The sequence below is a fragment of the Alosa sapidissima genome, chromosome 3 (assembly GCF_018492685.1).
Source record: "Alosa sapidissima isolate fAloSap1 chromosome 3, fAloSap1.pri, whole genome shotgun sequence".
In the NCBI taxonomy this organism is placed as follows: domain Eukaryota; kingdom Metazoa; phylum Chordata; class Actinopteri; order Clupeiformes; family Clupeidae; genus Alosa; species Alosa sapidissima.
The window spans coordinates 9232541-9258692 of record NC_055959.1 but is presented as its reverse complement, the minus strand read 5'-3'; the positions used below and the strand labels follow the sequence as shown (position 1 = coordinate 9258692).

General features: G+C 47.9%; 1 protein-coding gene across 1 annotated transcript in view; it reads right to left on the bottom strand.

The window, feature by feature from the left end:
* Positions 1-26152, bottom strand: part of tnrc18 (trinucleotide repeat containing 18) — a 67023-nt gene that overhangs the window by 18598 nt on the left and 22273 nt on the right. Inside the window, 14 exon segments of the mRNA XM_042085015.1 lie at positions 2865-3125; positions 3692-4094; positions 4354-4528; positions 5300-5473; positions 5770-5903; positions 6528-6676; positions 7417-8484; positions 9775-10225; positions 10984-11174; positions 11705-11851; positions 12601-12806; positions 14657-14759; positions 16965-19148; positions 19872-19976. Coding sequence (XP_041940949.1) covers positions 2865-3125; positions 3692-4094; positions 4354-4528; positions 5300-5473; positions 5770-5903; positions 6528-6676; positions 7417-8484; positions 9775-10225; positions 10984-11174; positions 11705-11851; positions 12601-12806; positions 14657-14759; positions 16965-19148; positions 19872-19976 — 5751 coding nt within the window.

Genomic DNA, 26152 nt, shown 5'->3' with positions numbered 1-26152 from the left:
CGCCTGACTAGCATGCAAAGTGAGCGTATATCCCTGACTAAGACGGTCATCAATTATTAACGCATCATTCAGTGAAGAGCTTGTCCGACTGATACAATTGATAAAACAGAACAGCGGACTTTCAAGGACTAAATGTAAAACAGCAGGTACCCATATGAAAAGCAAATGTAATAATAATCATTAAAAAAAATAATAATAATAAAAATCACTCCTCTTTTCATTTGCTTTTATCAAAAAAGCTGAGGCACACAGTTAACAGACAAGGACAGAGGACAGAGACAGGATGTTAGCGGTGCAGTTAGGGTTTGAGGAAGCCGTGGTGAGCTGGTTAACACAAATGACATTAGGAGGCTTTGAAGCAGACACATAAGAGGAGCTCAGCTCGTGTCGGCATTGCGCACGCTCAAGTTAGAGATTCCCTTTTCAGATCTGACTCGACACTCCCAAGTCATTGTGACTAAGGAAAGAAAAACAACAAACAAAAATAAAAACCACATCAAATCAACCACAGGCAGGTGAAGGGGTGGAAGCAAGCAAAAGGGTAGCACACAAAGCGGGCTCAGCGGGACACCTCCAATGCCCCATGGTGCACTCTGTCAGGCACACTGACTCCGGGGCAGGGGCAGCCTCGGCATTCCTCAGCCATGGTTATATCATCGGCCTGCCTCAACCTCTATGTTCACCTGCCAACACATTACACAAGACTCTGGTATAATGCCACCACTACCATCAGTGCTGTTCTACTGTTAACCACTCCACAAGACTCTGGTATAATGCCACCAATGCTCTATTGTGCTGACAACCACTCCAAAACTAATGCTAGAATCACACAGCCAAGATGACAGCAATATCGGAGACAACCATATCTCTATTTCACTGAATTCAATTCTCATCATCAGAGGAAAGCCAGCAGCCACATGTGCTAGAGGGTTTTGCAGTCTTCTTATGCCACCTTTATAGGAACAGACTAGCCAATGCCAAATAACCATATGGGCCTAGCACAAGGGAAACATCTGCATCTGCTTCTAAAATCGATGTGATTAAACATTAAATGCCATCTTCCAGACATTAACTGACAGTTACACAAAATATGTTCCATCCTACAAAAACGATCTGCCAAAGACTGTAAGTGTCATGTGCATGTATATGGACTGCAAAGAATCTCAAGTGGAATTGTCGTGAACTGGGTTCTGTCAACAGACAACTATGCATTAAAATAATTGAAGAAAACGTTCAGTAAAATCATAAAAATAAAAACTAGCCTCATGAGTATACCAGAGCTCTACATAACAAGCGGTGACATAACCATGGCTTTTCAGGCACTACATTGCCTCAAAATGGCATTCAATTAGCAAGAACCAACCAAAACAGAATTAATAATAACAAAAAAATATTGCAAAAAAATCCATAACATTCCCAAATGTATTTGTTGTTATTGAAGTTTAGTTTATATAGGAGAGCATCAGAACAAATTGTTTTTTTAATCAAAATTGGTAGACAAACAAAATCAGTAGCAGATTAATTAAGAAGTGAGAACAAAATCAAATAGAAAAGGAGGGTGGTGTCCTACTTACAGAACAATGCCCATGGCTCAGGTGACATGGGAGACTGAGCTCACGTTGTGCGGATGGCTGGCTGGCTGCAATAGTCCCAGCCATGCCAAGCTTAGGCGTCTGTTTGAGAGGTTGCAGCAGGACAAGCAAATGCACAGACCAAGAGACATTCAAAAGCATCATGGGTAGGAGAAGGGCAGGGTCGGGGGTGGGGGGTCAAAGGGCAAGGGTGGAGGAATGGCCAAGCAGCTGCAGGGGCAGAGAGGGGAGAAAGCGAGCAGTCTAGAGAAACTAGGTTATTCATTATTGGTGTGGTTCGTTTAGTAAGCAGCCCTGTTTTCCAAATATCCCAGCAGGTTCCCTGATATGTGGCTCATGTTTCACACACCATATATTCCAAATCGTCTGGACTGTAACAATGGCTGAGTGAGGGAAAGTCAAAGACTAGCACCCTGCAGCTTTAAGGGAAGCCTCTCCCTTTTACAGATTTGTCATTAAACAGTGGATGCTGAATGAGATGTACATATCATTAAGTATATTGGAAGGCCTAATGCTAAGATGTATTCAGTTCTTTTCCATAAAGCCAAGAGTGAATAACTGGTTTGGAGATGTGTCTAGGCTTGCCTCGTCTCATAATGCTGTCATTGAATAACAGAAATGTGAAATCTCTGCGGTCATTCTGGAGCCTAATAAATCACACAAGCCATTTATTCCAAATCACAAATAGGCAGAGCAGTTTTTGCTATGGGGATATTTGAATAACAGAGCAGTGTTGTAGCAATGTGCTAAGTGCTGCAGTCTAAACATCTAGATAGAGATGTAAGCAAGAGAGACAAAGACCACAGTTTTTCTCTTTCAATAAAAAAGAAATCAGCATGTTTAATAAAGCTTGGGTACCAAACTGCAATACAATTGATCAAACAAATTTTCCACAAAGCCACACATTTTTTCCAGTCACAATGGCAATTATGTCTTAGAAAGCCAGACATAATTATAAAAAAGTGATTTAAAAAGAACGCAAGTTTTAAAAATAGCAAGGACTCCAGAAAGAGCCAATAATATTATATACAAGCATAAAACAGGGCTTTTGGAAGACTGCACTGCCTGAATCTAAAGAAGCCTCCTCTAGAAACATATCAGCAAAGCCAGCAGTGATGGATGTGGAAAACAAAAACATAAACAAAACAAAAATATAAAGCAATAAAATTTAGAGAGTTATGAGAATAGCTGCCACCTCTCTAATTCTTTGCATAGTGTAGGATTTTAAAAATTGTATTTGTTTGTTTTATTTTAGCGTTTTCGTTCAGTAACCTTGGTCGAACGAGTCCTCTGAGGAGCTGACGCCTGCCTCCTGCAGCAGCATTGCAAAGTGCTTGTGTTTCCGGTCTTTGGCCGCCTGCTTGGCTTTGAGGGTTGCCGGTGAGGCGCAGGCCCTTTTCGACGCCGAACGTTTCTTCTTGGACGGAGTTCTGGACATGCCCGGCATGGGGTGGCGCGAGCTACTGGGTCGGCTAAGCATGGAGCGTGGGAGCCACCCATCCTTCAGCGAGTCGTCGTCCTCAGAGTCAGTGTCTGCGCCGAAAAGCAACACGGAAAGAAACTTAGGAACTGCAGACCCAGAGGGCTCCATAGTCAATAGCAATGCTCAGAGACCAACAGTCAACTATCCATGAGTTTCTCCCCAAAAATAAAATAAAAAAAATGTTACAATGTGGAAAACTGTTAATAGAACCAGTGCTAATTACTAGAATTCTCAAGTCAACTCTCCACTGAAGGTTGTATTTGGCAGAATGAGTCTTCCGACCCCATCTCAATTAAAATTGACATCATGCCATGCCTAACCCATCCCACAACCTTCATTATCACACAACATCCAGGAGTCCAATTAGCACAGCCGCTATGGTAATCAATGGCACCTCCTAATAACCAGCCATTCTTATTACTGCACTACAGTGTCCACATAAAACTATAATGACTCACATGTCATTTGAATGCAGAGCACTCACTGAGAGAGTAAACCAGGGCCTGCACAAGATGGCTGATTTCAAGCTAGTCACTGCTGGCTAAGATCTGGACATGAGGACTCATCTCCAAGAACCGGCCCGGCAGGTTTTGTGTCCAGTGGTCGGCATACTTACTGTTGGAGTAGCTGCTGGCTTCGGATCTTGCCGGGGAGTAAGTCACCTTCCGCTGTGATCTTCCCTTGAGGCTCGCGTCAGGGTTTTTTGTTTTGCCGGCCATTTTGCTTTTACCTCCTTTGGACGAGGACTTGTGCACGAAGGTGCCAAGGTCTTTGGACAGGCCCGACTTGCTCGGCCGGCCTGCCCGGGAGTCAGCGTCCGAGAGAGTGGGCCGTTTGCTACCGCTGCCGCCACTTCCGCTGGCCCCGCTAGCCCTAGACTTCCCTGAGGGGGTGTCTGTAAACCTACAGGAGGACTTGTTGAATTTACCCAGTTTAGTGAGCGACAAGGCCTTGTCCAGCTTGGTGGCCAGCTGCTCCTGCTCACTCACTCGGCCCTTTTTATGGGCCTTTTTAGGCACCTGTTCACAAAAGAAGACATAGAATACAGACACAATGTTATTTATAGAAATCAAAATGGGAACATGTGCTGCATTTCATTCCTATAAGAGGAGAACGGAAGAGAAATGAAGTAGGGAACAATAGAGAGAGAGAGAGATGGAGGTGTCGGAGGTTGAGGAGAAGACCTTCTCTTGAACTCTTGCATGTCCATGGTTGGACATTATGACCATCTACAAATGTTAAAATCTTTTTAAAAGAGTTTTTCTTCCGCACACTGACCTCATGGGAGTAACTGGACGAGGCTTCCGGGTCATTCCACCGCTTCTGCTTCCTCTTCCCCCGCATGCCTCCGCTGTCCAGCTCCTCGTCTTCATCCCGACTGGACGCACGAAACCGCTTCCTCAGAACTTCCCCGCTTTCAGAGTCCTCAGAGTAGTGCAGCCCCCTGCCCGTCCTGTGATGGCAAAAAAAAAAAAAAAACTTAGCGGTTTGGCCTACACTCATGTTTCCACAACCCTCTTGTGGCCGACCCGGGTCATTTCCCGATCCCATCCCATCCATCTATCATTCCCTTCCTGTCACTCATCCTATCGCATTAAAGGCATAAAATCCCCACAAAATATTCAAAAAACACATATATACATATACAGGGAATGAGAAATACAACTAAGCAGAAATGCCTTTCCACTTCTCACAAATTCCAACATAGACCCAGCCAAGCACTATCAGGCGTGGTTTGATGTAAATGATAAAACCAGACACAGATAAGGTTGCTTAAATAGCACTTGTAGGCACTGCACTGAGAGGGTTTTTTCCCCGCCCAGATTTAGAGATTGACTTTTGCAGTTAGAAACCGCAAGGTATAAATGTGCTCTTTGATGTTCCATCTTGCACAGCTCAACAAGCGCAGCCTAATATTGCTAGCAGTGCAAAAGCTCATTGGATTCCATCTCCAAGAGCCTGGTGGTAGCAGGCGCACTGGAGAGTCAAGAGCTTATCTCTTTCCAATACTCGCTCTGCGGGAGATCTGTCTTTGTACATGTTGCCATTTGCCAAATGCCCAAAGTAGATAGTTTATTCATCTAGCAGACACTTTCATCCAAAGCAACTTATACCACAGGCATACATCAGTATGCTTAGTATGCTCGAGCTGAGGGGGTACAACAGACATGGACAGTGGTAATAAATGTCACAGGCAGTCCAGAGGTCAAGAGGACACACTCACTTTGTGCACTTGGCGTCCGGTTTGCTGGTAGTCCTCTGAGGCGAGAGCGCACAGAGGCCGTGTTTGCGCTTGCGTGGCCGCCCCGGCCCCCGTCTGCCCAGGCTCCTGTTGGCCTCCTCCTGCTGCTGCTGCTGGAGCAGCTGCTGCTGCTGCTGGTGCTTCTCCCTAAAAACCCCACAAAACACAACGCACAATCCAGATCAGTTTACACATACCACAAAACACAGTTGGCTTATGTGTGTTCAGCTGCACACATGCTTTAGTTCAGCTTTGGGGGGGGGGGTTCATAGAGAGATTGTTTGGAAACCCATCTATTAGTTATGTGATTAGTTATGGTCAAATTCTGCAATGTGGTCAAATAGGTAGTGTTTCCTTCAAATGCTCTTTGATGTCTGAACATGAGGGTAAATGTGAAATTCAAGTGGCCCAAAGACTGCTGGGCAATGCAGGAGAGGTCAGGGGTAACTCACTGGCTGTCCTTCCACCTCTGCAGCTTGCCCAGCTCCCGCTGCTTGTCCTTGTACCTCTTCTGCAGCTCAGCCAGCCGGATGCGGTACTCCACCTCCATGGCATCAATCGCCTCCAGCGAGGCCTTGGAGAACATCTACAGGAGAGAGAGAGAGAGAGAGAGAGTTAGGAACACTGTTAAGAGTGGCGTCTTGTTCATTACAGGCACTGTTTTCTCAGCATTTTCTCAACACACCAAGGCAGGGATGACAAGCCATTTTCTTACTAACAAGAGGTGAGGAATGCGACAGATTTCAAATCTGACTTAGATCGGCAAGGCACCATTCTAGCTTTATTTTCAAAAAAGAAAAAAGAAAATCATCCTTTCAGCAGCTGGTGAAGCAGTCAACAGGGGCACCCGAAAGAGCCTCAAATTGCCTGTTCCAGCCATTTTCACAAATGTGCGCAATGACTCCATTCGGCAGGGGGGTCACCCGTCTCCTCTGTGAGTGCCCTTTTTAAGACACACAGCCATACACACAGCCATACGCACAGCCATGTACTTAGACACGCTTGCAGAGATAACAGAACCCCTCTGTGCATTTTAAAGAGCTTTATAGTCTATCTTTGAAGGAAAAAACAACCTCAAAAGGACAGCATTTAAAACACATCAACAAACATTAGGATAACAATGACAGGGGATTTTCGACGAGGGTGGAGGGTGTGTGTGTGTGTGTGTGTGTGTATGTGTGTGTGTGTGTACGAAAGAGGGAGTCATTACTGGCTCATCCTTCTTTTGCCTCCAGCTGTACTGCTTGTTTGGGTCGAGTTCTCGGGGCAGTTGGATGTGAGACTGGCTCTCGATGGCCTCCAGAAGAATCTGCCTGCTGGCCTCGAGGAGACTGTCCAGGCCGCAGAAGTCCAGGCCTGCTGTAACACAAAGAACCAGACGATCAATACGCAACACTAATTGCAGCCAGGCAGCCAAAGACGCGGGGGCCATAGGCGTATCTAAAGGCTCTCCTGTGGAGTGACACTGCCATAAATACAGGCCTGTGCTGCGCCTCAGACACTTAAATAGATTAAGAATGTAGAGGAGGAAAGGGGAGAAAGGGAGGGAGAGAGAGAGAGATGTGTGGCAGCACAGTTGCCTTCTCTTTAAATCTCCTTATTTCTCTAAGAGCTACATGAAGGGTGCTGCACGCACAATGAGGGCGCGTCACCCGCATGCTGTTCATCACTGCGTGTGCTCTCTCTCTCTCTCTCTCTCTCTCTCTCAACCTGCACACTTCAAACACTACAGGAGCCGAAGTGATCTGTATTAGGAGTCCCTAATCTAGTTACCAATATATACCAACTACTACATGGACACTCCACACAAGGCTATGTATATAGAATGCTATGTAGTTTATTCATAAAAACTGACTATTTATTCTACATGTGGCTACAGTATCATATGAGTCTTACAATATTTATATACACAGAGTGCACTAGTGCTACTCTACTCATCCAGTACTCTTCATCCAACACTATTTATTCAAAACAATTTGTCCCCTAGAGAGTAAATGGTACATGACAATATAATGACAATATAATAATAATAATAATAATAATAAGAGAAGCAATTGAGGCCATGGTGCTGCTGGGGGTGCTGGCGGTGGGAAACTTACACTGCGCTGCGTCGTCCTGCCGCCGTTCCATCTCCAACTCGGCCAGCTGGCTGAGCAGGGTCATGCCCTCCAGGGCTGACGACTCCAGAGAGGAGATGCCAGCACTGCGGTCAGCTGCCAGAACGGACAGGGAGCCGGCCTGCGGCAACTCGCTGGCGGCCAGCAGGGCGATCATGCCCGCCATGGGGTCCTCGGGCAGGATGGTGAGGACAGGGGCACCGGCCGGGAGGGGGAGGGCTGAATGCAGGGGCACGGGAGAGGGGTGCGTGGGGAACAGATTGTCGGATTGCGGGGCCTCGTCGTCTGGACACGCTGACGCAGAGGAAGCGGACGCAGACACGGGCTCCTGTGGCTCACGGCCCGCGCTGAGCTGCTCTGGTGTGGGGGCGGCCTGTTCGGACGGACGGACCGGCTCGGTCTCCTGAGGACGGGCCTCAGGTGGGCCCACAGAGGGCTGGAAGGACGAGTCCGCCAGCCTGATGTACCTCTCCGGAACCTCCACCTTGGGCCTGCCATCTGGGAGCGGGGCCTCTGGGATGGAATACGGTGGGGTGCAACCATACGACGAGGACACCGCCACTTCCACTTTAATGCCTCCGCCAGATGCTTCCTTGCTGCCTTCCATGCGCTCGTCCAGTCTGGGTCGATCCTGGACCTCCAGGCCCGCTGGGCCGATGGCGTCCTCCATGCAGACGGCTGCTGAGGCCACTTCTGCGTCCCTGGAGTGGCGCAGGGCCCCCAGGCCCTCCTGGCTCAGGCCCTCCTTGCAGTCCTCCAGCTGGGGCTCCTGCTTGGGGGAGGGGGCGCCGCTCTTCCTCTCCGGCGTCTCCGGCTCTCGGGAGGCCTGCAGCGGCTCCACCACCACCGGAGAGCACAGGTGCCGGGGTTTGACGTCGGCCGAGGCCGCGGCGGCGGCGGAGGATGCCAGGCACTCCGAGGGCTCGGTTGGTAGAGGCACGTCCGGGGCCAGGCCATCGGCGTCCGCGGCTGCTGCCGGCTGGAGGAGGTAGGGGTAGTGGCTGGCGAACGGAGCGGCTAGGGGCTGGTACGGATAGCCGGGAGGAAGTTCTGGGAAGAGAGGAAGGAAGAAGAGAGGGTTAAATATGAGAGAGAGAGAGAGAGAGAGAGAGAGAGAGAGAGAGAGAGAGAGAGAGAGAGAAAGAAAGAAAGAGACTGAGGGGCTCGGAGTGCTTATGTAGAGCGGCAGACACCAGAGAGCTTAGGTCCCTGTGACAAAGTGACTTAGTGATTAATCGCCCATGTGCACTTCAGGACTGAGGCTTTATGAAAGTTTCATGAGCCAAGTGGCCTCAGTGATGGCATCCCAAATGCCCAAGAAAACACACACACACACTTTTCACTTTCATGCACATTCGCTCAAGAGTCCTTCCACACACACTAAGAGAAGCAACATAAACAAGATCACAGATATAAAGTTATTCATCTCTATTCTGACACAGTACCATTTATCCTTTTTTTTACCACTCACAAATCACAGAGAGAGAGAGAGAGAGAGAGAGAAAGAAAGAAAGAAAGAAAGAAAGAAAGAAAGAAAGAAAGAAAGAGAGAGAAAAAGAGAGAAAGAGCCAGAGAGTGCAAGAGAGCGAGAACTGTCAGGGGACTAGTGGCAAAAACTGCTGCTTTGGTAAGAAGTCTCTATCGCAAGCAAGCAAAGTGGCAGCTGGTAATCCCAGATGTGTGGGACTATTTGCAGCCTCCTCATTAAGGCAGCCCAGCCCAGCCCAGCATGCTTTGACATGAAGAATGGGCATCTAAGCCTCCGCGCCTGCTGTCCTGCACAGATCCCCAGGCCCCTGCCCAACATGCTCTTCAAATTTGTTACCGGAAGATCAATAGCCAGGGCTGCAACAATGACTGCTTCTGATGTGCTCTGTAGTTTTAATTACAAGCTATATGCAGATTCATACCACCGTTAATTAAAAAGCTACATGCATGCAAAACATATGCATCAATCATGGACTTTGATGGTAATAATTAATATAATAATAATTCAAGTACAATAACTCTGGCTTTCTGTTACACACACATTAGCAGCTGTTTTAGCTCCCAAAATCCACTTTCCACTCTTGTGGGCCTATGATGTTATGAGGATCCTGATGAACTGGTGCAAACTGCAAAGCATTAGCTACTCTTTCAGGGGTCCTGTAAAAAGACATTTACAGACTTAACAACCACCTATAGGGAAATTAACATATAGGCTCTTACCACCTTTAGTATTCATTATACATACCAAATGAAAGCCAAGCTCAGGCATATGAGAGAGAGATAAAGAGAGAGAGAGAAAGAGTGAGTGTGTGTGTGTGTGTGTGTGTGTGTGTGTGTGTGTGTGAGGCTGACCTTGATACATGGACTGAAAGGGGGCTGAAGCCTGCTTCTGTAGCTCCAGTCCTTCCTTCTCAGCCACCTCCACAGACTCCTCTTTGGGTCGGATGGGCGAGGGGGGCGAGGGGGGCGGTGGGGAGGCCGAGACCGGGCTGGGGGGGTGCGGGGCTGGGGTGGACGGGTGCGAGTAGGACTGCGGCGGGAACGGCTTCTCGGCCTTGAGGTGCTGCTGCTCCTCGGACTTGAGCGTCGTGACGGACGGGGACGGCAACGGGGCAATGGGCAGCGGCGTGAGGGCCTTGGTGTAGGACGAGGTGGACGGCGTCGGCGAGCGGTGCGGCGGCTTGCGAGGGTGCAGCGGCGGGGCGGAGACGGCCGAGAGGCCCGTCTTATGGGTCCCCTCACTGCCTCTCTTGTCCACTTTGTCCTCCATGTCGGCCCTTTGTTCGCTGGCCTTTAGCCTCTCCTGTGAGTGGAGAGAAAGCTGTGGTCAGGAGGTGCATGATGAGGCACCACAAGCACAGACACCCCCTGGAGATGGTCCCGAATACAACTAGCCGAGAAACTAGCAGGTGCCATTATTCACACAGATTTAGGCAACGACAACAAAAAGGCATATGACAACAAACGCACGGTTCGTCCCGACTGCTTCTCACAAGCTTCCGATATTCACTCCAAATGGCAAAAGCCCATCAAAGACACAGCTAGCAGCAGGGAGCCACCTTCAACATCTTTATGAACCCCCTACAGAGAGCATTTTAACAGACGTCTGGCACAGGTTATGGAAAGTAGTGCGAGTGTGTGTGTGTGTTTGTACACTGAATGGAAGGAGGACTGAGCCATCCAGACTCCGAATGAACGCAAGCTTTGCATTTTTCCTTCGTCTTCTCTGCATTTAGATGTACAGTAGTTGGCAAATGCTCATGTTTGCGGAGTTTCGTCCTGTCACTTTGCACAAACACGCATATTGCAAACACTGCAAACTCAGTAGAAATTGTGTGTTTGTCTGTCGCACAGTCTGTATGCACAGTGGTTTGAATGCACAGGGACTCGCCAAATATTTAATGACTGCACATACACCAAAAACCTCCGGTCTGATACCGTGTATTGTGGCAAATATTTGACTAGTAGTTACTGTACATAACCGTAATTAGAAGTCAGTCAAGTAGTAGTGAGTAAAATGAAATGAGTGCTAAATAAAAGATGTGCTGTGCGACTGCTCACCACGAACTGTGCGTTCCTCTGCATCTCCATGACCTGAGCGGCCTGCTGCTGGATCATGTAGAGCTCCTGCTGGCGCACGAGCTGCTGGTGGGAGAGCAGCTGGAGCTGGTGAGCGTGCTGCAGGGAGCTGCCCGCCGGAGGGTACAGCGCAGGCCACAGAGGGGGCGCGCGCTCCATCAACTCCGCCGCAGCTGGGGGGGGGGGGGGGGGGTAACAACAGGAGGAGGAGGTGAGGCTCAGGTATGTTCAGTATGGTGAGGAGTTTCTGCATGGGTGTAGTAGATCTTAAATAAATGTCCATTATTTACATGTTTCACAGTATGGAAAAGATCGCTTCTCTGGCTAGTATTGGCATTTTCACACATAATCCACAATGATAGAAACATACGTACAAGACATACAAATACAATTTATACATGGGCAGGACAACTACACAGCCCATATTTGCCTATATCAGAAAAGCCAATATGCAGAAAAAAACAGGGGTAGTGCAAGTTACGAGTAGCGTGCATATGGATATGAAGAATGCAAATACTAATCCATATATAGAGGTTAAAGAAAGTATACATATTTTGACAAGACATTCAACTGAGACTCAGATATACGAATGTATATAAACCACAAGATAACATAACATTCCATTTCCAGCCCTTACCCACACACTTGTAGAGAAAAACAGACATGTCTAAAATGTCTCTCTAAAGGCCTGTGGGGAACCTACCATAATGGGAGAGATGCTCCGCAGGAATGACAATCAGCTGGCCAGACTGGGGATCGCGGGCAAACTGGTACGGTGCTGGGATGGAGCCCGGCATGGCAGGAGGGTAGCCAGGGGACAGGCCCTGGTGCATGGAGGGGGGTGGCAGGCCTGCATGGATCAAACAAACAAAAACGAAAACTACTGTTAGATGACCAGCACAGGACTCCTACGCAAAGCCTGGAGTTGATGGTCCATTTGCATCGCAACTGAAGTGGTTTTGGCAACTGCTCATAGCTCCCTTTGTAACGCCATAATGCCAACTCTGCACTTAAGTTGAACAGCTTTTTCTTCATCTATGCCAGGAATGGAAGGCCTTTTGAACTTGTGCTAGGCTAGGGGCATTCTTGTTTTGGGAGTACTGTCTAGACTGCAATCTCAGTGTCAGGGAATCGCAAAGGGAGCACATTGGTTTGTGCTGTTATTTTTGGATGAGGAACATGTACAGACCATGACTTTTTTTTTTTTAGTTTTTTTTTTTCTGTCTGGGGCAGAGAGTTAGGACATTCTTAGAAGCCGAGTTGGAACAGAACTGGCAGAAACACACCAGACAGGCCCACAGAGACGAATCAGAGGAAATGAAGCAGCCGTGTGACACTGCAAACACGGCAGAACCACCGCAGCGCCGATCCCAATCTCAAGGAGAGGGGAATTACAGCACAGTGAAAACGGTGAGGCAAAAGCAAACCAAACCAAGCAAAAACAAACAAACAAACAAACAAACAAACAATCAGACTGCAAAACACCACAACATTCTTTGGAAATAAAATAACATTGAAGTGCCCCAGTACAGAAACACTAAACTTTTAATCACGACTTCGCCGGCACTGCGACACATTGAGAAGTGTCCGTGGTATTACCGTAAGGTGACCCCTGCAGCCAGACGGAGGGAGTGGCGGAGCGTGGCAGCCAGGGGTGCGAGGCCAGGTGGGAGCCCGGGTCGCCGGGCCAACGCCCCGTTCCAGCCAGGGCCGGCCCACCGGTCACCACCAGGTTAGGGTTGAGTCCACTGGCCGACACCATTGGGGGGTGCATCTGAGTGTACTCAGCCAGCTCCTTACTCTCCCTGCCGATGGAAAACCAAGAGAGAGAGGGAGAGAAAGGAGAAGGGAGGGAGAGGGAGAGAGAGAGACAGAGAGAGAGAAGGGGGTACAATTTAAAAAGCGGTTACACAGAATAATGAGGCTTTCTGTCATTTGTTCCCTTTTTTTCCAGGACAAATTAGACACAGACACCACAGCCCAGGATTCAAAGTCTGAAAAACTCAAAGTAAATAGATTTTTTTTTGCATAATGTAAGCATGCTTCGGCCTGGGAACAAGGCCAAAGTTCGCAGTACCGTGTAGCTGTCTGTGTAATTGCTACTCAAGCAATGTGAAAAAATCTCATGCTCCCTTTTGCCAGCTGACCACTGCTAATTACGCAGGTCCTTCATTAACAGTCACCCTGGTACTTTATTTCATATTTGAATTTTTTTAGAACAACTAGCATCTGGACCCTCGCTGTAGTAGCATTGCTTTTTAAGCGACTGTGGCATATAAAGGCATTACCAAGACATGGGGCACTAACTCTCGTTCACCCGGCCATTCATCCATCCAGGGTTATGCAGTGGGAGCAAAAACTGGAGGCTGATCCCCTGCTGGGAGAGCCAGTCTTTTTTATAAGCAGCAATTTCCACAGTGGGGAAGGCAAGGCTTTTTCTGCCACTCTAAATGAGTGCAACACTTTGAAAATAGACTCCCATGAGCATGGGGAAAGTACCCATAAATCCATCTGCTCCTTAAAGAAACCCACGCTGCGAGGGAGACCAATAAAAACATGCCCTGTTAAGCCAATGAGGAGCCATCAGAAGGAGTCGAGCGGCTTTTCTGAAGCAGAGCGGAAGTGCTCACAGCCTTCGGCAGTAAACTAAAAAACATTTTCATAACGAGGTGCAATTAATTACGTGCGCTCTCCGCCATTTTTACTCTTGGCTACCTCTGAAGGCAAGACGACATACTTAAATTAATTTCGGGGCAAAAATTATCTCCGTTTTTGGCAAGAACCACTACTGCTGCTGCTGCTGCTGCTGCTGCTGGGATACAGGCCTCACAAGGCACTGTATATATCTCGTTTGGATCCTCTTTCGGAGCGCCTTCACTGGTAGCTTATGAGAACTGGGAGTTACTTTAATGAGTAACCTTCAAAAGGACAAACATCCTATCCTTTAACGGCTCTTATCGCCAGTTTCCACATAACTGCGGGGGGTGAAAAATCAATCTTGGCCACCGAACTGTGTGGTGCTGCTCCTCCCCATGTCTCTGTGAGAAGATTGGGTATAGACTTTCGGTTCCATTTTACCCAAATTTCACCCAGTGCAAGACAAAAATCCAAAATGCAACAGCAGACACAAAAGACTTCAAAGGCTTCCAGTATGAGATTACACTAATGAATACAAGAACACAGAATAAATTATGCTGTATTACATTTTATGGCCTTCATCTAGCTACATGTTAATGGCCTTCATCTAGCTACATGTTAATGGCCTTCATCTAGCTACATGTTAATGGTTACAATGTCAAAAAGTAACATTCAGTAACCGAGTGGTAGAATTTCATAAAAATTAGATATAATGCATACTTGGTCTTACAGTGTTAGGTAGACAGACTTGAATTAGATATATACTGCCATTGTACAGACACCAATACAACAAAACTTGGTTTGCTACAACTGAGGGTGTACTTAGGATAAAAACAATAAAAAAACAGATAAATATAAGAATGTCTAAATAAGTACAGGTGATGTTAAGATAAATAAAATAAAAGAAGGATAAGACAGCATCTGTTGCCCATTTGAAATGTTATTGCACTTGTTATATATTATTGCGCTTGTTGATAACTGCGTTGTTGATGTTAATTGAGCATGTTAAACGTCTCACCTCAAAACCTTCTCCTGTTCTCGCTCGAGGCGGCCAGTTAGGAGCCGGTCGTCACGGTGACGTGTGCGTTCATCTCCTCGATCGTCCTCAGCGTGACCCGAGTCTGTGAGGGGGCACAGATAAAAGAGGTGAGGGGTCAGGTTTCAGATGGGGGCTGGTGGGGGTGGGGTAGGGTTTATGTTGGAAAGGCACAGGTGGTTTGCATGAAGCCTCAATTGTGAACTCTGGAATTCGCAGACCCATAAATCAAATTCATTTGGGAGAGCCATTCAAAGGAATGTCGTTTCGGCAGACTCAACCTGCATTTTAAGCTCAATAACCTCAGACAAGATAACTATGCGTATATTACAGCGAGCACCTCTGTCCCAGAATTATCTAACACATAGCAGGCCACTGTAGCGTGTTATTCCATCTCTGGTGCCTTCTGTGTTCACTCCACTCTCAACAGGACTTCAAAAGGGGTCTGGACTGTGCCTGGGTGTCAGAATGTGTTTGCATTTCTCCGTGGGCATGGACGAGTCTAAAGATAGCCACAGCTCTTAGTGACAGAGCTTATCAGTCAATGGGCTGATTCAGTTTGCACAAGTCAAGTGGGATGAGTTAACACAACATGGACATTACCACCCCTCAACAAAAGCCGATGACAGGCACATCAAATTGACTGTACGGTTTCGTTGCTGGAGGGCTATGGTCAGTACAAAGCAAAATACGACTCAAACAGCAGTCTGCAATAACACTATAGCTCACTCTAATCCACTTTAAAATCAAATGCACATCCAGCAGCTGTTGTCGATACGATACGTGAAAAAATAAAATAAAAATGATGCGACTTGTACAACAATGGTCAATATTCTGTTTTAAAGCCAGGAGGGTTCCATGCCAGCATTTCAAAATAGCCTGAAATAAATGTCACAGTGAGTGCAGGCTCCGGGTGGCTGGAGAGATGCACCCAGGTCCCCTCAGTCATTTTTACGAGTGTATTGAACCCTTCAGTATTGACAGCAGGCCGAGACTGGAGGAGGAATACGCTCTTGGCAAACCTCAGAGGGCCACACGAGAGGAGCACTCCGATCGCGGTCATGCTCCCGAGCCAGAGGTTTTTCCCACTCGTTTCCAAGGTTACTGAAATCTAGTCCCGCAAAACGCTATCCGTCAGCCATCGGCGGAGGAGGAAAGGGAGGGGCATAAAAGGAGAACACCCAAAACAAACATGATCAGAACCACCCACACAAAAAAAGGCACCATTCTCCATTTTTTTTTTCTCTTCGGACACATTTATGATTTCAGAACGTGCCCGCGGTTCAAAAGGGGAGCTGGTGTTATTACTACAAACCCTGCGCACACAGAAGGAAATAAATTAATGCCTCTCCCCCTCGCTCAGTCAAGGCTGATTCTATTGCTTAGCAACAAACCTAAAGTCCTATTAGAATTCAGCTCTTGTTTGGAGCTTTTAGTTCTGCTCTGTAAATTACATTTATAATGCAGGCAGGAAGGCAGGCAGGCAGGCAGCGTCTTAGTCAGAGAAAAGGCTTAGTATACTCACACACACACACACACACACACACACACACACACACCTCCCTACACTGGCAGGCCCTACTGTAGGAAAAGCACACTGACAAGACCTTAGCCATCTCTTTTACATAAGGTCCCTGAAATGGCTTGGTAGTAAACAGGAGGGGAGGCTCTTAGGCTTGGGGTTTCTCTCCGCAACACAATCAAAGGAAAAAAAAAGGTCAAAAAAAAAAAAAAGCATACTCAAACAGGTGAATTGTTAAGATATGAAGAGAACTTTTTTTTATTCCTAGTGAGAAGTGTACTGTTGAAATATTACGCAAAGCCATATACACGTGTTTCCCGTTTACCAACAAAACTAGATGCACGCGCAGCCATGGGGCAGAAGACGCTTGGTGGCCGTCCACAACGTTATAAACTTAACCTAAATAGTTGGCTGCTGTAATCGGATTTTTTTTTGTATACCCCTGTTGTCTCAATGATAACAACATCTCATTTCAGACTATATTTCAAAGTTTGCCGTTCATTTGCATTATTAATATAACATCATATTTTGTCATTTTTGGCGAAGACATGCATTCCGTTAGGGATATTGAACATATTTAACATTCTCTAACCATCGTGATTTCGCATTGGTGCAGTTTTCAGCACAAAAACTCATTTTATTCTTTTGCTCTATGCTGTTCTATGGTGTTTTCTGCCTCTTGGATGCGCACGCATGTTTTCATGACGTTGCATAGAAATCCATGTATTGACTTGAGCTGGAAATGTAAAACGACTAAATCAATCTTACTTTTGATGCCTCCTCCAGGGATGGTCCTCTCACGGTCCCCTGGTCCTGAGCTGGGTTTGCTGTTGTTGTCTCGCTGACGCGCCACAGCCACAGCGATGCCCACAGGCGGATGCCGGACCTCCACCTCCCCCTGAGTGCTGCCGCCGCCGCCCGCGTCTCTGCCAAAGGACTTGGCGCTGTCGGGTCTCTCCGGGTCCCTCTTCAGCTGCTTACCGGGCTGCTGCGGGGGAAGGTGCTGTACCTTGGACACGCCGCCGGGTCCAGGGCCGTGGCCAGGGCCGTGGCCATGGCCGTGCCCGTGGTTGTGGCTGTGGCCAGCCTCTAGCTTCATGCTCCCGAGCCCACCGAACGGGCTCCTTCCACCGCCAGAGGAGGCGGAGGAGGAGGAGGAGGAGGAAGAAGAGGGGTGCCTGGCGCCGGGCTCGCCAGGGAAGTTTCCGCTGTACTTGATGAGACTCTGCATGGCCGACACCTCGCCCGCGGGGTGAGGGTCCGGCTGGAGGCCCTCGGGGCTGTTCCTGCTGCCGGAGGGCCTGTGGTGGAGGCCGGAGGGGTCGAGGTACATTCGCTTGCCCCCGTCCTCGTCCCCTCCGCGGCCCACGTGTCCGTGGTGGGCAGCCAGAGCAGCCATGTGGCTGGTGGCGTAGTTGCCCATGTCAAAAGGTTTCCATTTGGGCTCGGCAGTCGCAAAGCCCTTCAGGGGATGTGGATCTGTGTGCATTGCAGCTGGGTCCATCCCCGCAAAGGGGTGCGCAGGCCGGGCAGTCCGCTCCCGCTCTCGTTCTCGCTCCTGGCTGCGGCTCTCTGCCTCCAGGTCCATTTTAATGGGGTGTCTGGACGGGACGCTGGAGTAGTCCCGGACGTCGGGGCTGTGCCTGGATTTGCTCGTGCACATGTCGGCGGGAGGGGGTCGTTTTATGGCTAAACCGTTTGACCTTATGACAGAGCCTTCCTCCCTCAAGAGGTCTCTTTTGTAGTCTGAGTGAGGGGGGGACTCATTTCTAACCAAGGGCCGCCCGTGGTCAACATGAGTCCTGTCAACCAGTGGCACTGATCTGTAGGCTTCCCGGTCCCTCTCTCGTTCTCTTTCCCGCTCTCTTTCCCTGTCTTTCTCTCTTTCTCTTTCTCGCTCCCTCTCCCTCTCTCTCTCCCTGCTTTTGTCGTTTTTATTGTCTCGAGCTTGCGAGGCAATCTGGATCGGTCCTTTCCTCTCGTCGTAAACCTCGACAGAAGGCACATACGTGGGAGCGATCACTCGGTGTTCCTTTCCTGGCTCCTTGGCGGCCGAGTAGAAGGGGTACAGGCCAGGCGGCATGTGGTGAGGGGGAGGGTAGGTGCCAGAAGACACCAGCCGGGGAGGCAGGTGGGACAGCGGGCTCTGCAGGGAGGGGGGGACGCCGTAAGACATGTGCAGGGGACCTCCGGGAGAGCCCGACACCGAGTCGCACCGCTTCTGTCGGTCCACGTGGCTCCCGAGGTGGTGGCTGGCGACGCTGGGTCGAGCGTTCTCGTCGTCACGGAGACCCCGGTCGCGGTCGGGTTCTCCGCTGGCACAGCGGGCCGAAGAACCGCCCTGCCCGCTGCCGCTTCCCCCGCTCCTGCAGTTGCTGAGCGACGACGTCTGCAGCGGATGCTTGGGTTTGGCGTCGGGCGTGCTCGGCCCAAATGGGTGCTGGTGGAAGGCCGGCCACGCGTGCTCCATGCCACCCTTTCCTAGCCGCTCTGACCCGGAGAGAGGGTGCCGCTCCCGCTCGTCCTCGGTCTTGACATCTTGCGTCAGGTCCACTACGCTGTGGGGGCGCTGCTCCTCCCTGGACCGGTCACGCTCCCGTTCTCTCTCCCGTTCCCGTTCCCTCTCCCGTTCCCGCTCACGTTCCCGTTCCCTCTCACGTTCCCGTTCCCTCTCACGTTCCCGTTCCCTCTCACGTTCCCGTTCCCTCTCACGTTCCCTCTCCCGTTCCCTCTCCCGTTCCCGCCTATGCAGTGGGGTTCCCAACTCAATCTTGAAGGCCTTTTCCTTCCCCATTTCCCGCTCCCTCACAGGGTCCCTCAGGCTTTTGTGGGCAGGCAGAGGCTCCTTCTCCCTGGACAGGGAGCTGGGCATGTGGGCACCAGGGCTGCGGGAGAGGCTGGACTGGGAGTGCAAAGACTGTTGCCCCACGGGACTGGGCAGGTAGAAGCCTTCTGCAAGAGAACAAGACAGCATGATCAAAGCTAAGTCATTGGGCAACAGCACAGTCATTTGCAGCATCTTGGAAAGGAAAACATACACTGCCGTTCAAAAGTTTGGGTCACCATTTCCATTCCACTCCATTATAGACAGAATACCGGCTGAAAGCAGTTGCATTGTTTTTTTGATCAGGGCAGCAGTTTTCAGATTACATTATGTCCTTACATAATTGCAAAAGGGTTCTCCAATGTTTTCTCAGTTAAGGAGTTGCCCAGTAACTAAGCAAAAAAAATACCCAGTCAATATTTGATTGAAAAGCTAGATGTCATTGCTGTTAGACTGTGCAGAAGGAACAACAGCAACAACCTGAAGTCAACTGTGTCTGTCTACTGTGTAGGAGGTAATGCTAGGACCTTTATAATCAGCTAACAGAGAAATAAAACCTACTAGAAATACTTCATTTATCAAACAAAAAAAGAAAGGAAAAAAACCAACTCCCACACACACACAAAACCAAGACAACTGCCTACACATGCTCTTCACATGGACTGTTAAACACAAAGTGGTGGTTTTGTCTCTAAGCACTCAGTATAAACAAAAGCTTAGCGTTACATATCAGTGTGGGTGCTACCTGCACAGACTGGCAGATCAAGCCTTCAGTTATAATCAATAGAGCACCTGACCCTTGATGGAAATCACGGTGCACATGAATGCTTCGGAGGAAAAAGATGGCAAACCTTTTTGTGAGTCGAAGAGTGCATGCTGGCCCAGCTGTGGGTGTTCCATATGGCCGACGGGAATGTAGGGGCTGGAGTACAAACTGCCAGGCAGATGTGAGTAACCTGAGGGGTAGAACGCAACATTTTGTCAGCCATTTTTTCTTTTTTTTTTAATTTTTAAAATCACCATATTGCACTCTTCAACTCCATGTTTAACTGTGATTTTTATACAGATTATTTCTGCTCTTGTCTTTGGTCAGCTTTTATTTTTTTTTAACAAAACACTCACACACATCAAAACAACAGACTTCAAAAAATGTAATCTGGTATCGGTTCGTGAATCGCCTTTGGGCCAGCAGACTGCGTGGTGTGCTGCTGGAATCATAAAACTGAATTACGTTGTAGCAACTCAGGAAGGGGGGGGGGGGGTGGGGGGGGGGGAAGAGATATATTTTTCTCTCACATGACAGCTGGTCACCAGGGAGTGTCCACCCTAACATACTCAGTCATGAATTTTATCAAAGATTTCACCAATGACAATGAAACACAGCCAGCTCAAGCACACACGCATGCTCATACTCGCTCAGTCAGAAACATTCCCTCTAAATATTCATTTTAACGAGTACCACAAATCATTGGAGGCACTTAAAGTTGCGGCCGTGATGGGGCAACGATAATGTCACCGCCTGACTGTTAGCCGGCCGGGTTGGATTCCCGAACACGCCATTGCGAATCTCTATGACTTTACATAAGAGCGTCTGCTTAATACCAGTCAACTTTAACATTTCTGAGTTTCTTATTCTCAGTCCCCCAAACATGGAAATAATTGACATCGTCTTCTTTAGTTCCTTCTTTCTTATGTGTGTATGTTTCAGTGGAATCTGTTGCCCTGCAGGTGACCTATGCCTTCCCTGACATAACCCCCAGGCTCTAATTGGGTAGAAGGTTCAGCAGCCATCCAGCTGAAGCCGAGTCTTTGCACCCAGAGGGTGGGGTAGGGTGGGGCTATGACTGTTCTTATAGTGGCACACTGGAGGGAAATTGATGAGGGAGAGCAAGCGATAAACAGAAACAGCACACAGAGGAAGACAGAGAACCAGACAGGAATAGAAAAGAAAGAAGGAAAAAAAGGAAAGAGAGATTGGGGCCGAAAGGGAAGAGAGCCGGCCTGACCTGTTGGCGTATGGATTGAGAAACATTAGTGAAGGGGAGGGGAGGGAAACAGGGGGAGCAGTCACTCAGGCCTGAGGCGATGGCTGAACCCCCGTGACTCTTCCCTCCGAGCGAGGCGACGACTGACAAATGAAATGTTTGTTTTCAAAGCCACCGCCATCCCAAGCATGCAATTATTCAGAACACTCGCAGGCGTGTCAGACGAGTTTACCGGTTTTAGCAAAAAGGTCACAAGATGATGGTCACGACTCAGCTAGTGAATCCTCCCCTTTAAAAGAGACACAAGAGTATTTCGGCGCCACAAACATCTCCCACAAAAACAACACAAACATACTGCAACAACACACCACCAATAGGACAGGTGTGCGTGGCTGCCTTTGTTTGTTCCGATGAAGGACCTTAGCAGGCTTACAAAACGCATTTAATGAGCCTGGAGTCCAAGAGCCAATTCAGCCCCAGGGCTGAGGGCATAATAAATGGGAAAGGCCAAACAGCCATCGCATCCCTCTGACTGCCATGATAATGGGCTCAAGTGCTGCGCCACTCCTTAAGGCTTCCATTCAACCCCTGCCATGGCCAGATCAGGCCAGGACAGAGGTTCATTTGAGTGGTTTGCAAAATAATTCCAACCCTTCAAATAATCACAGTTTTCTTGTTTAAAAAAAGATATCTAGACATAGCATTTTCTCAATCAGTGTTTGCATTATAAACCTTTTATCTTTTAGCGCATTTCTAGATGCTAAATAAGTTGCTTGTCTGTTGACATTAGAAATAAAAGCATTAAAAACTAAAATATCCTACTTAACAATGCAGGGTAATAGCTGGACTGTGTTGCATCTTGCATCTGAGTGTTGTGATGCAACTTTAACTTTGTTTGAGTTGGTCCAGTGCTGCTCAATTGGACATAAACATAAAAATCACTTGGAATGTTTTCCTGTAGTTTCAGGAATATATTCCTTTATTTTCCTCACAATAATCTGAATCACTTTGTCACCTCAGTCTGTAATTTCTTCTGCCTGCCAGATGACCCTTGGACAGAGTGATTATTATGTCCTGAGAGAGATTTTGTTCTTATAATATCAACTGGTAGCACCTTATTACGGTATAAACAGCTATGATCAAATAAGGGGTACATTTGTAGTATTTGTGAATTACTGAACTCAAAATCACTATGGGTTGAATATCCAAAATATTTTTGAAAATCATATCAAATATAAATGTTCACAACAATGCCGATTGTGCAAATATGTTTAAATATCTTTTCTAAATGTGAAAATGGTGATTAATTCCGAGCAACCCACTGCATTTGCAACCCACTGTATTTTACTGCTTGTAGCAAATAAATAATTCACATCGACAAACAGCATACAAGTGGGGGGGAAAAAACACCATAGTAAAATTCCATGGATAACATTTTAACATGAATATTTTAAGCTGCAATTGAACAGGCATCTTTAATCTTTTTCTTTATATGAAATAATACCGCGCTGAAGGCGATCGTCTTATTTGAGTGCATAGAGAGAGCGCCTCAAAACAACATGAGGGATTAGCTTCTGACAGCACAGGCAATTAAAATGTGAGTCGCATCAGCCAATATAGATTAGAGCTGGAGTCACGGGGCTGTCAATGAAAGGAAAGCACACCGGTGTTTAGAAAGATAATACAGCCAAGGTGCTGCGGGGTATCAAAGGTCAGGGGTCAAGGGTCACATGATCTTAATGACTGCCGCAGCATGAGCACTGAAAAAAGAATTGCCCTCAGGCACTTTTGGGGGCAGGGAGACTGGGCAGACAAAATAAAATAAAAAAGCCCATTCCATCTTTAAGGCAGCGTTCCTCATACGTACAGAGCCGGTACGAGAGAAAGAGAAGAGAGACCTTGGCCTTGACTAAAAGCAGACAAAGAGCAGCACAGTCACATTACTTTGCTATGCTATTCTCACAGTGCCATTCCGGAGGATTACTTATAAGAGGCTATGTCAGTGACCCCCCCCCCCCCCCCTGATGAAAAAGTAAACCTTGGCGGTGTGGCAATAACAGGAACATGGGCCATAGTGGCTTTGCCCACACATGGGCTTTGGCATGATCATTTATGCTAGCAGCCGGGAAATCTACAAGCCAAGGATCGAGCTGGGAAGGCAACAGCCGTTGTTGCCAGCACACGGTCTCGCAAAGTAGCCATTTTTGGCGCACAACCTTCCACCCAGATAGTTACATCAACTGCCACTGTGGGCTTTTTTTGAAATATAGTACTCTGCTGATAAAAGATACGGTTGGGGAAAGGTACACCAGTTGCTAAGCAAGTTCTGGTCGAGCCACTAATAGACGCCTGGAGCCAACTCCGGTGGTTCATTGGAGCGGCCTTAATATAGAACATCTAAGGCGATACGATCGCACTACGCGGTTGATGGCATTCTGACACCATTCCGACAGAGAACTGAGGACATCCTGCCCGTGTTTATGGAGAGGGTACAAAGGTGCCGTCCATTTCAGCTTCTTTTAGGGAGGACAAACATAGGCAAGAGTGTCAAAGATAATTGCAGTGGTCAAAACCAAAGAAAAGATAGACCAGGATTGTGCCTTCGCTTTAGGGTCATCTCCATATTTGTTTGTTCTGATGTAAATACCAGCCACATACTCACTTCCCTGAGGAATAACTGGCCTTAGTTTCTGACGCGCCTTTCCGCATCCACACAGCGAGAGAGTGTCAGAGTCCACCCAGACTGATAAGAAAACCTCTGGGCTGTATAGTGGAACGAGGGAAAAAGAACATAATCCAGAGAACAGATTAAGGGGCTTAAACCCGGTGTGATTGTGAAAAGAAGGGCAGACATACAGTGTCTTTTCAAGCATAAGAATGATTTAACTTGGCCGTTTCTCAAGGGATCTATTACCGAGGACGGAAGAAGGTTACGCTTAAGTGGGGCATGGTAGTGTAGAATTTTTGCTCAAAGTGGAACAATCCAGGGAGAAAAAAAAAGAGACGCCATTAGCATTCAATTGGGGAGGGCCCTGTATCTGGGAATTCAACACACCATCCCCTGCCTGGATATTACCAAGGACCTCGAAGGCTCCTCTAAAAACTCCACTTTGCGCAAAAAAAAAAGTGGAGGGAAAAGGAAAAAGGAAAAAAAGAAAACTGACAGAGGGATGGAATGAGCTCTGCAGCTGAGGGGTGAGCAGGGGGTGGGTGGCGGTAGGGATTCAGAGGTGCATGCTCACGACATGATAAAGGTCAAGGGGTCGTGTGGAGGGAGGATAGCTGAGGGGGTGGGTGCGGGGTGGGCAGGGGATGGGCCGGGATGAACTTTGACACGTCACACTTCATCAGTCAGACCTCACCTTCACTCTGCAGCAGCAGCACTGGGACTGGGACACACTGCACAGACACAGGGAGAAAGGCCACGTCCCATACAACACATGCCTCTCGTCTGCATTCAACCTGGAAACCAAAGCCTTTTGTCTCGCTCTTTCTCTCTCTCTCTCTCTCTCTCTCTCTCTCGCTTTCTCACACACACACACACACACACACATAGACACACTAAACTGAGGCTTTTTTTTCCACAAACACAAACTATCCAAGTCCATTTTTACACATACACACACAAAGTCTAAATCAACCAAATCTTACCACTAAAACACACACACACACACACACACACACACACACACACACACACACACACTCTTTCATTCACAGCCAGTGCTTGAAACCAGAGCCACGCATCCACTTCAGTATCAACAGGGTCTATCTGAACCAACACATCCATCAGGACAGTCCAGCCAGAGTGCTAGCCTTTCACTGGGGGCCAATGCGTGACAGGAGCGGGCAGCAGGCACCGACACCAGCCAATCAATCAATCACAGGCCGGGGACACAAGCCCACAGGGCCTACGCCATTGGCTGACAGCACAGTCCAAAGGTGAACACTTAGGGCCATTAGTAGATCTGCTTACAGTCATTTAATAGCCAACAACTGACTCTGACTAACTGAAGAGGGGAAAAACCAACACTGTGGTTGTGATATAAAATCATTGGAACCATAAAAAGAGTCACACACCCACGTGCAAAAATAATCTTTAAATGTTTGGCACTGGTGTGGAGTATAAAAGATCAAAAAGACTAATAACATATCCTGGAGCACAGAGTTAGACTGCAGTTAAAGACTCTAGCCTTGGTCTGCTTGATCTGTGACCAGGCTAGCATGTGCCTGTTTTGCAGAGCAAAGCATTATCAACACACTCATGGAGATTGCCTCTTTTTAAAGTCAAATGCATCTTCTGGGGTTATCATGCACACAGAGGCGCTCCACAAGAGAGGGACTGAAGCGCCAACAAACTCAATCATGCGCTGGGGGTAACAATTCATGTTTATTAATTAAACTTTCAAAAGATAAATCTTTTGAGGCTGCATCCTCTTTTATTTCCACCGTACTTTACAATCTCCTTATGCAGCAGAGACGGGGGTTGGAAAAAAAAACCCAGCAAAAAACCACACACACACACACACACACACACACACACACACACACACACACACACACGGGTACGCAACGAAGGACACACAAGAATAGTTTCTCCCTTCTCCTGCAAAAATAGCAGAATTCCACAGCTGCCACTTCTCGTTCTCTGTAGTTAATAGGGGGCAGGTGCACCCTTTAGAATAAACACGCATGTTCAAATATTTTCGCAGGCCGCAGAGAGACAGAGTACACTTCAATGTCAGCTATTCATCACATTTCTATGTAGGCAGAGCAACACAGACGCCGCGTGAGCCGTGCCAAGGCTTTAGACACAATTCATCGGCACTTTCCCTCTGGGGGGACGCAAAACAAAGCGCCGTGGGTACAAGGCCCTTCAGAAAGCCTAGTTAATAATCCACCCACAGTCCTGTCGTGGCTCCTCTGCTCCTTCTTCTCTTTTCTTGGGTTTTTTTTCTCCCCCACCCCCCCTCGCCGTTCTCTTGCTATCTTGCGCACAAACCCGTTTTGTTGCGCTCCGAATCAGAGGCGGCTCAAAATGGCAGTGCACTCCTTCATGACCTGGGGCATTATTCAGAGTTTGAACACATACAAAGATTACATTTGAAAAAAATAAATAAATACATTTTAAAAAAAAACAAAAAAAA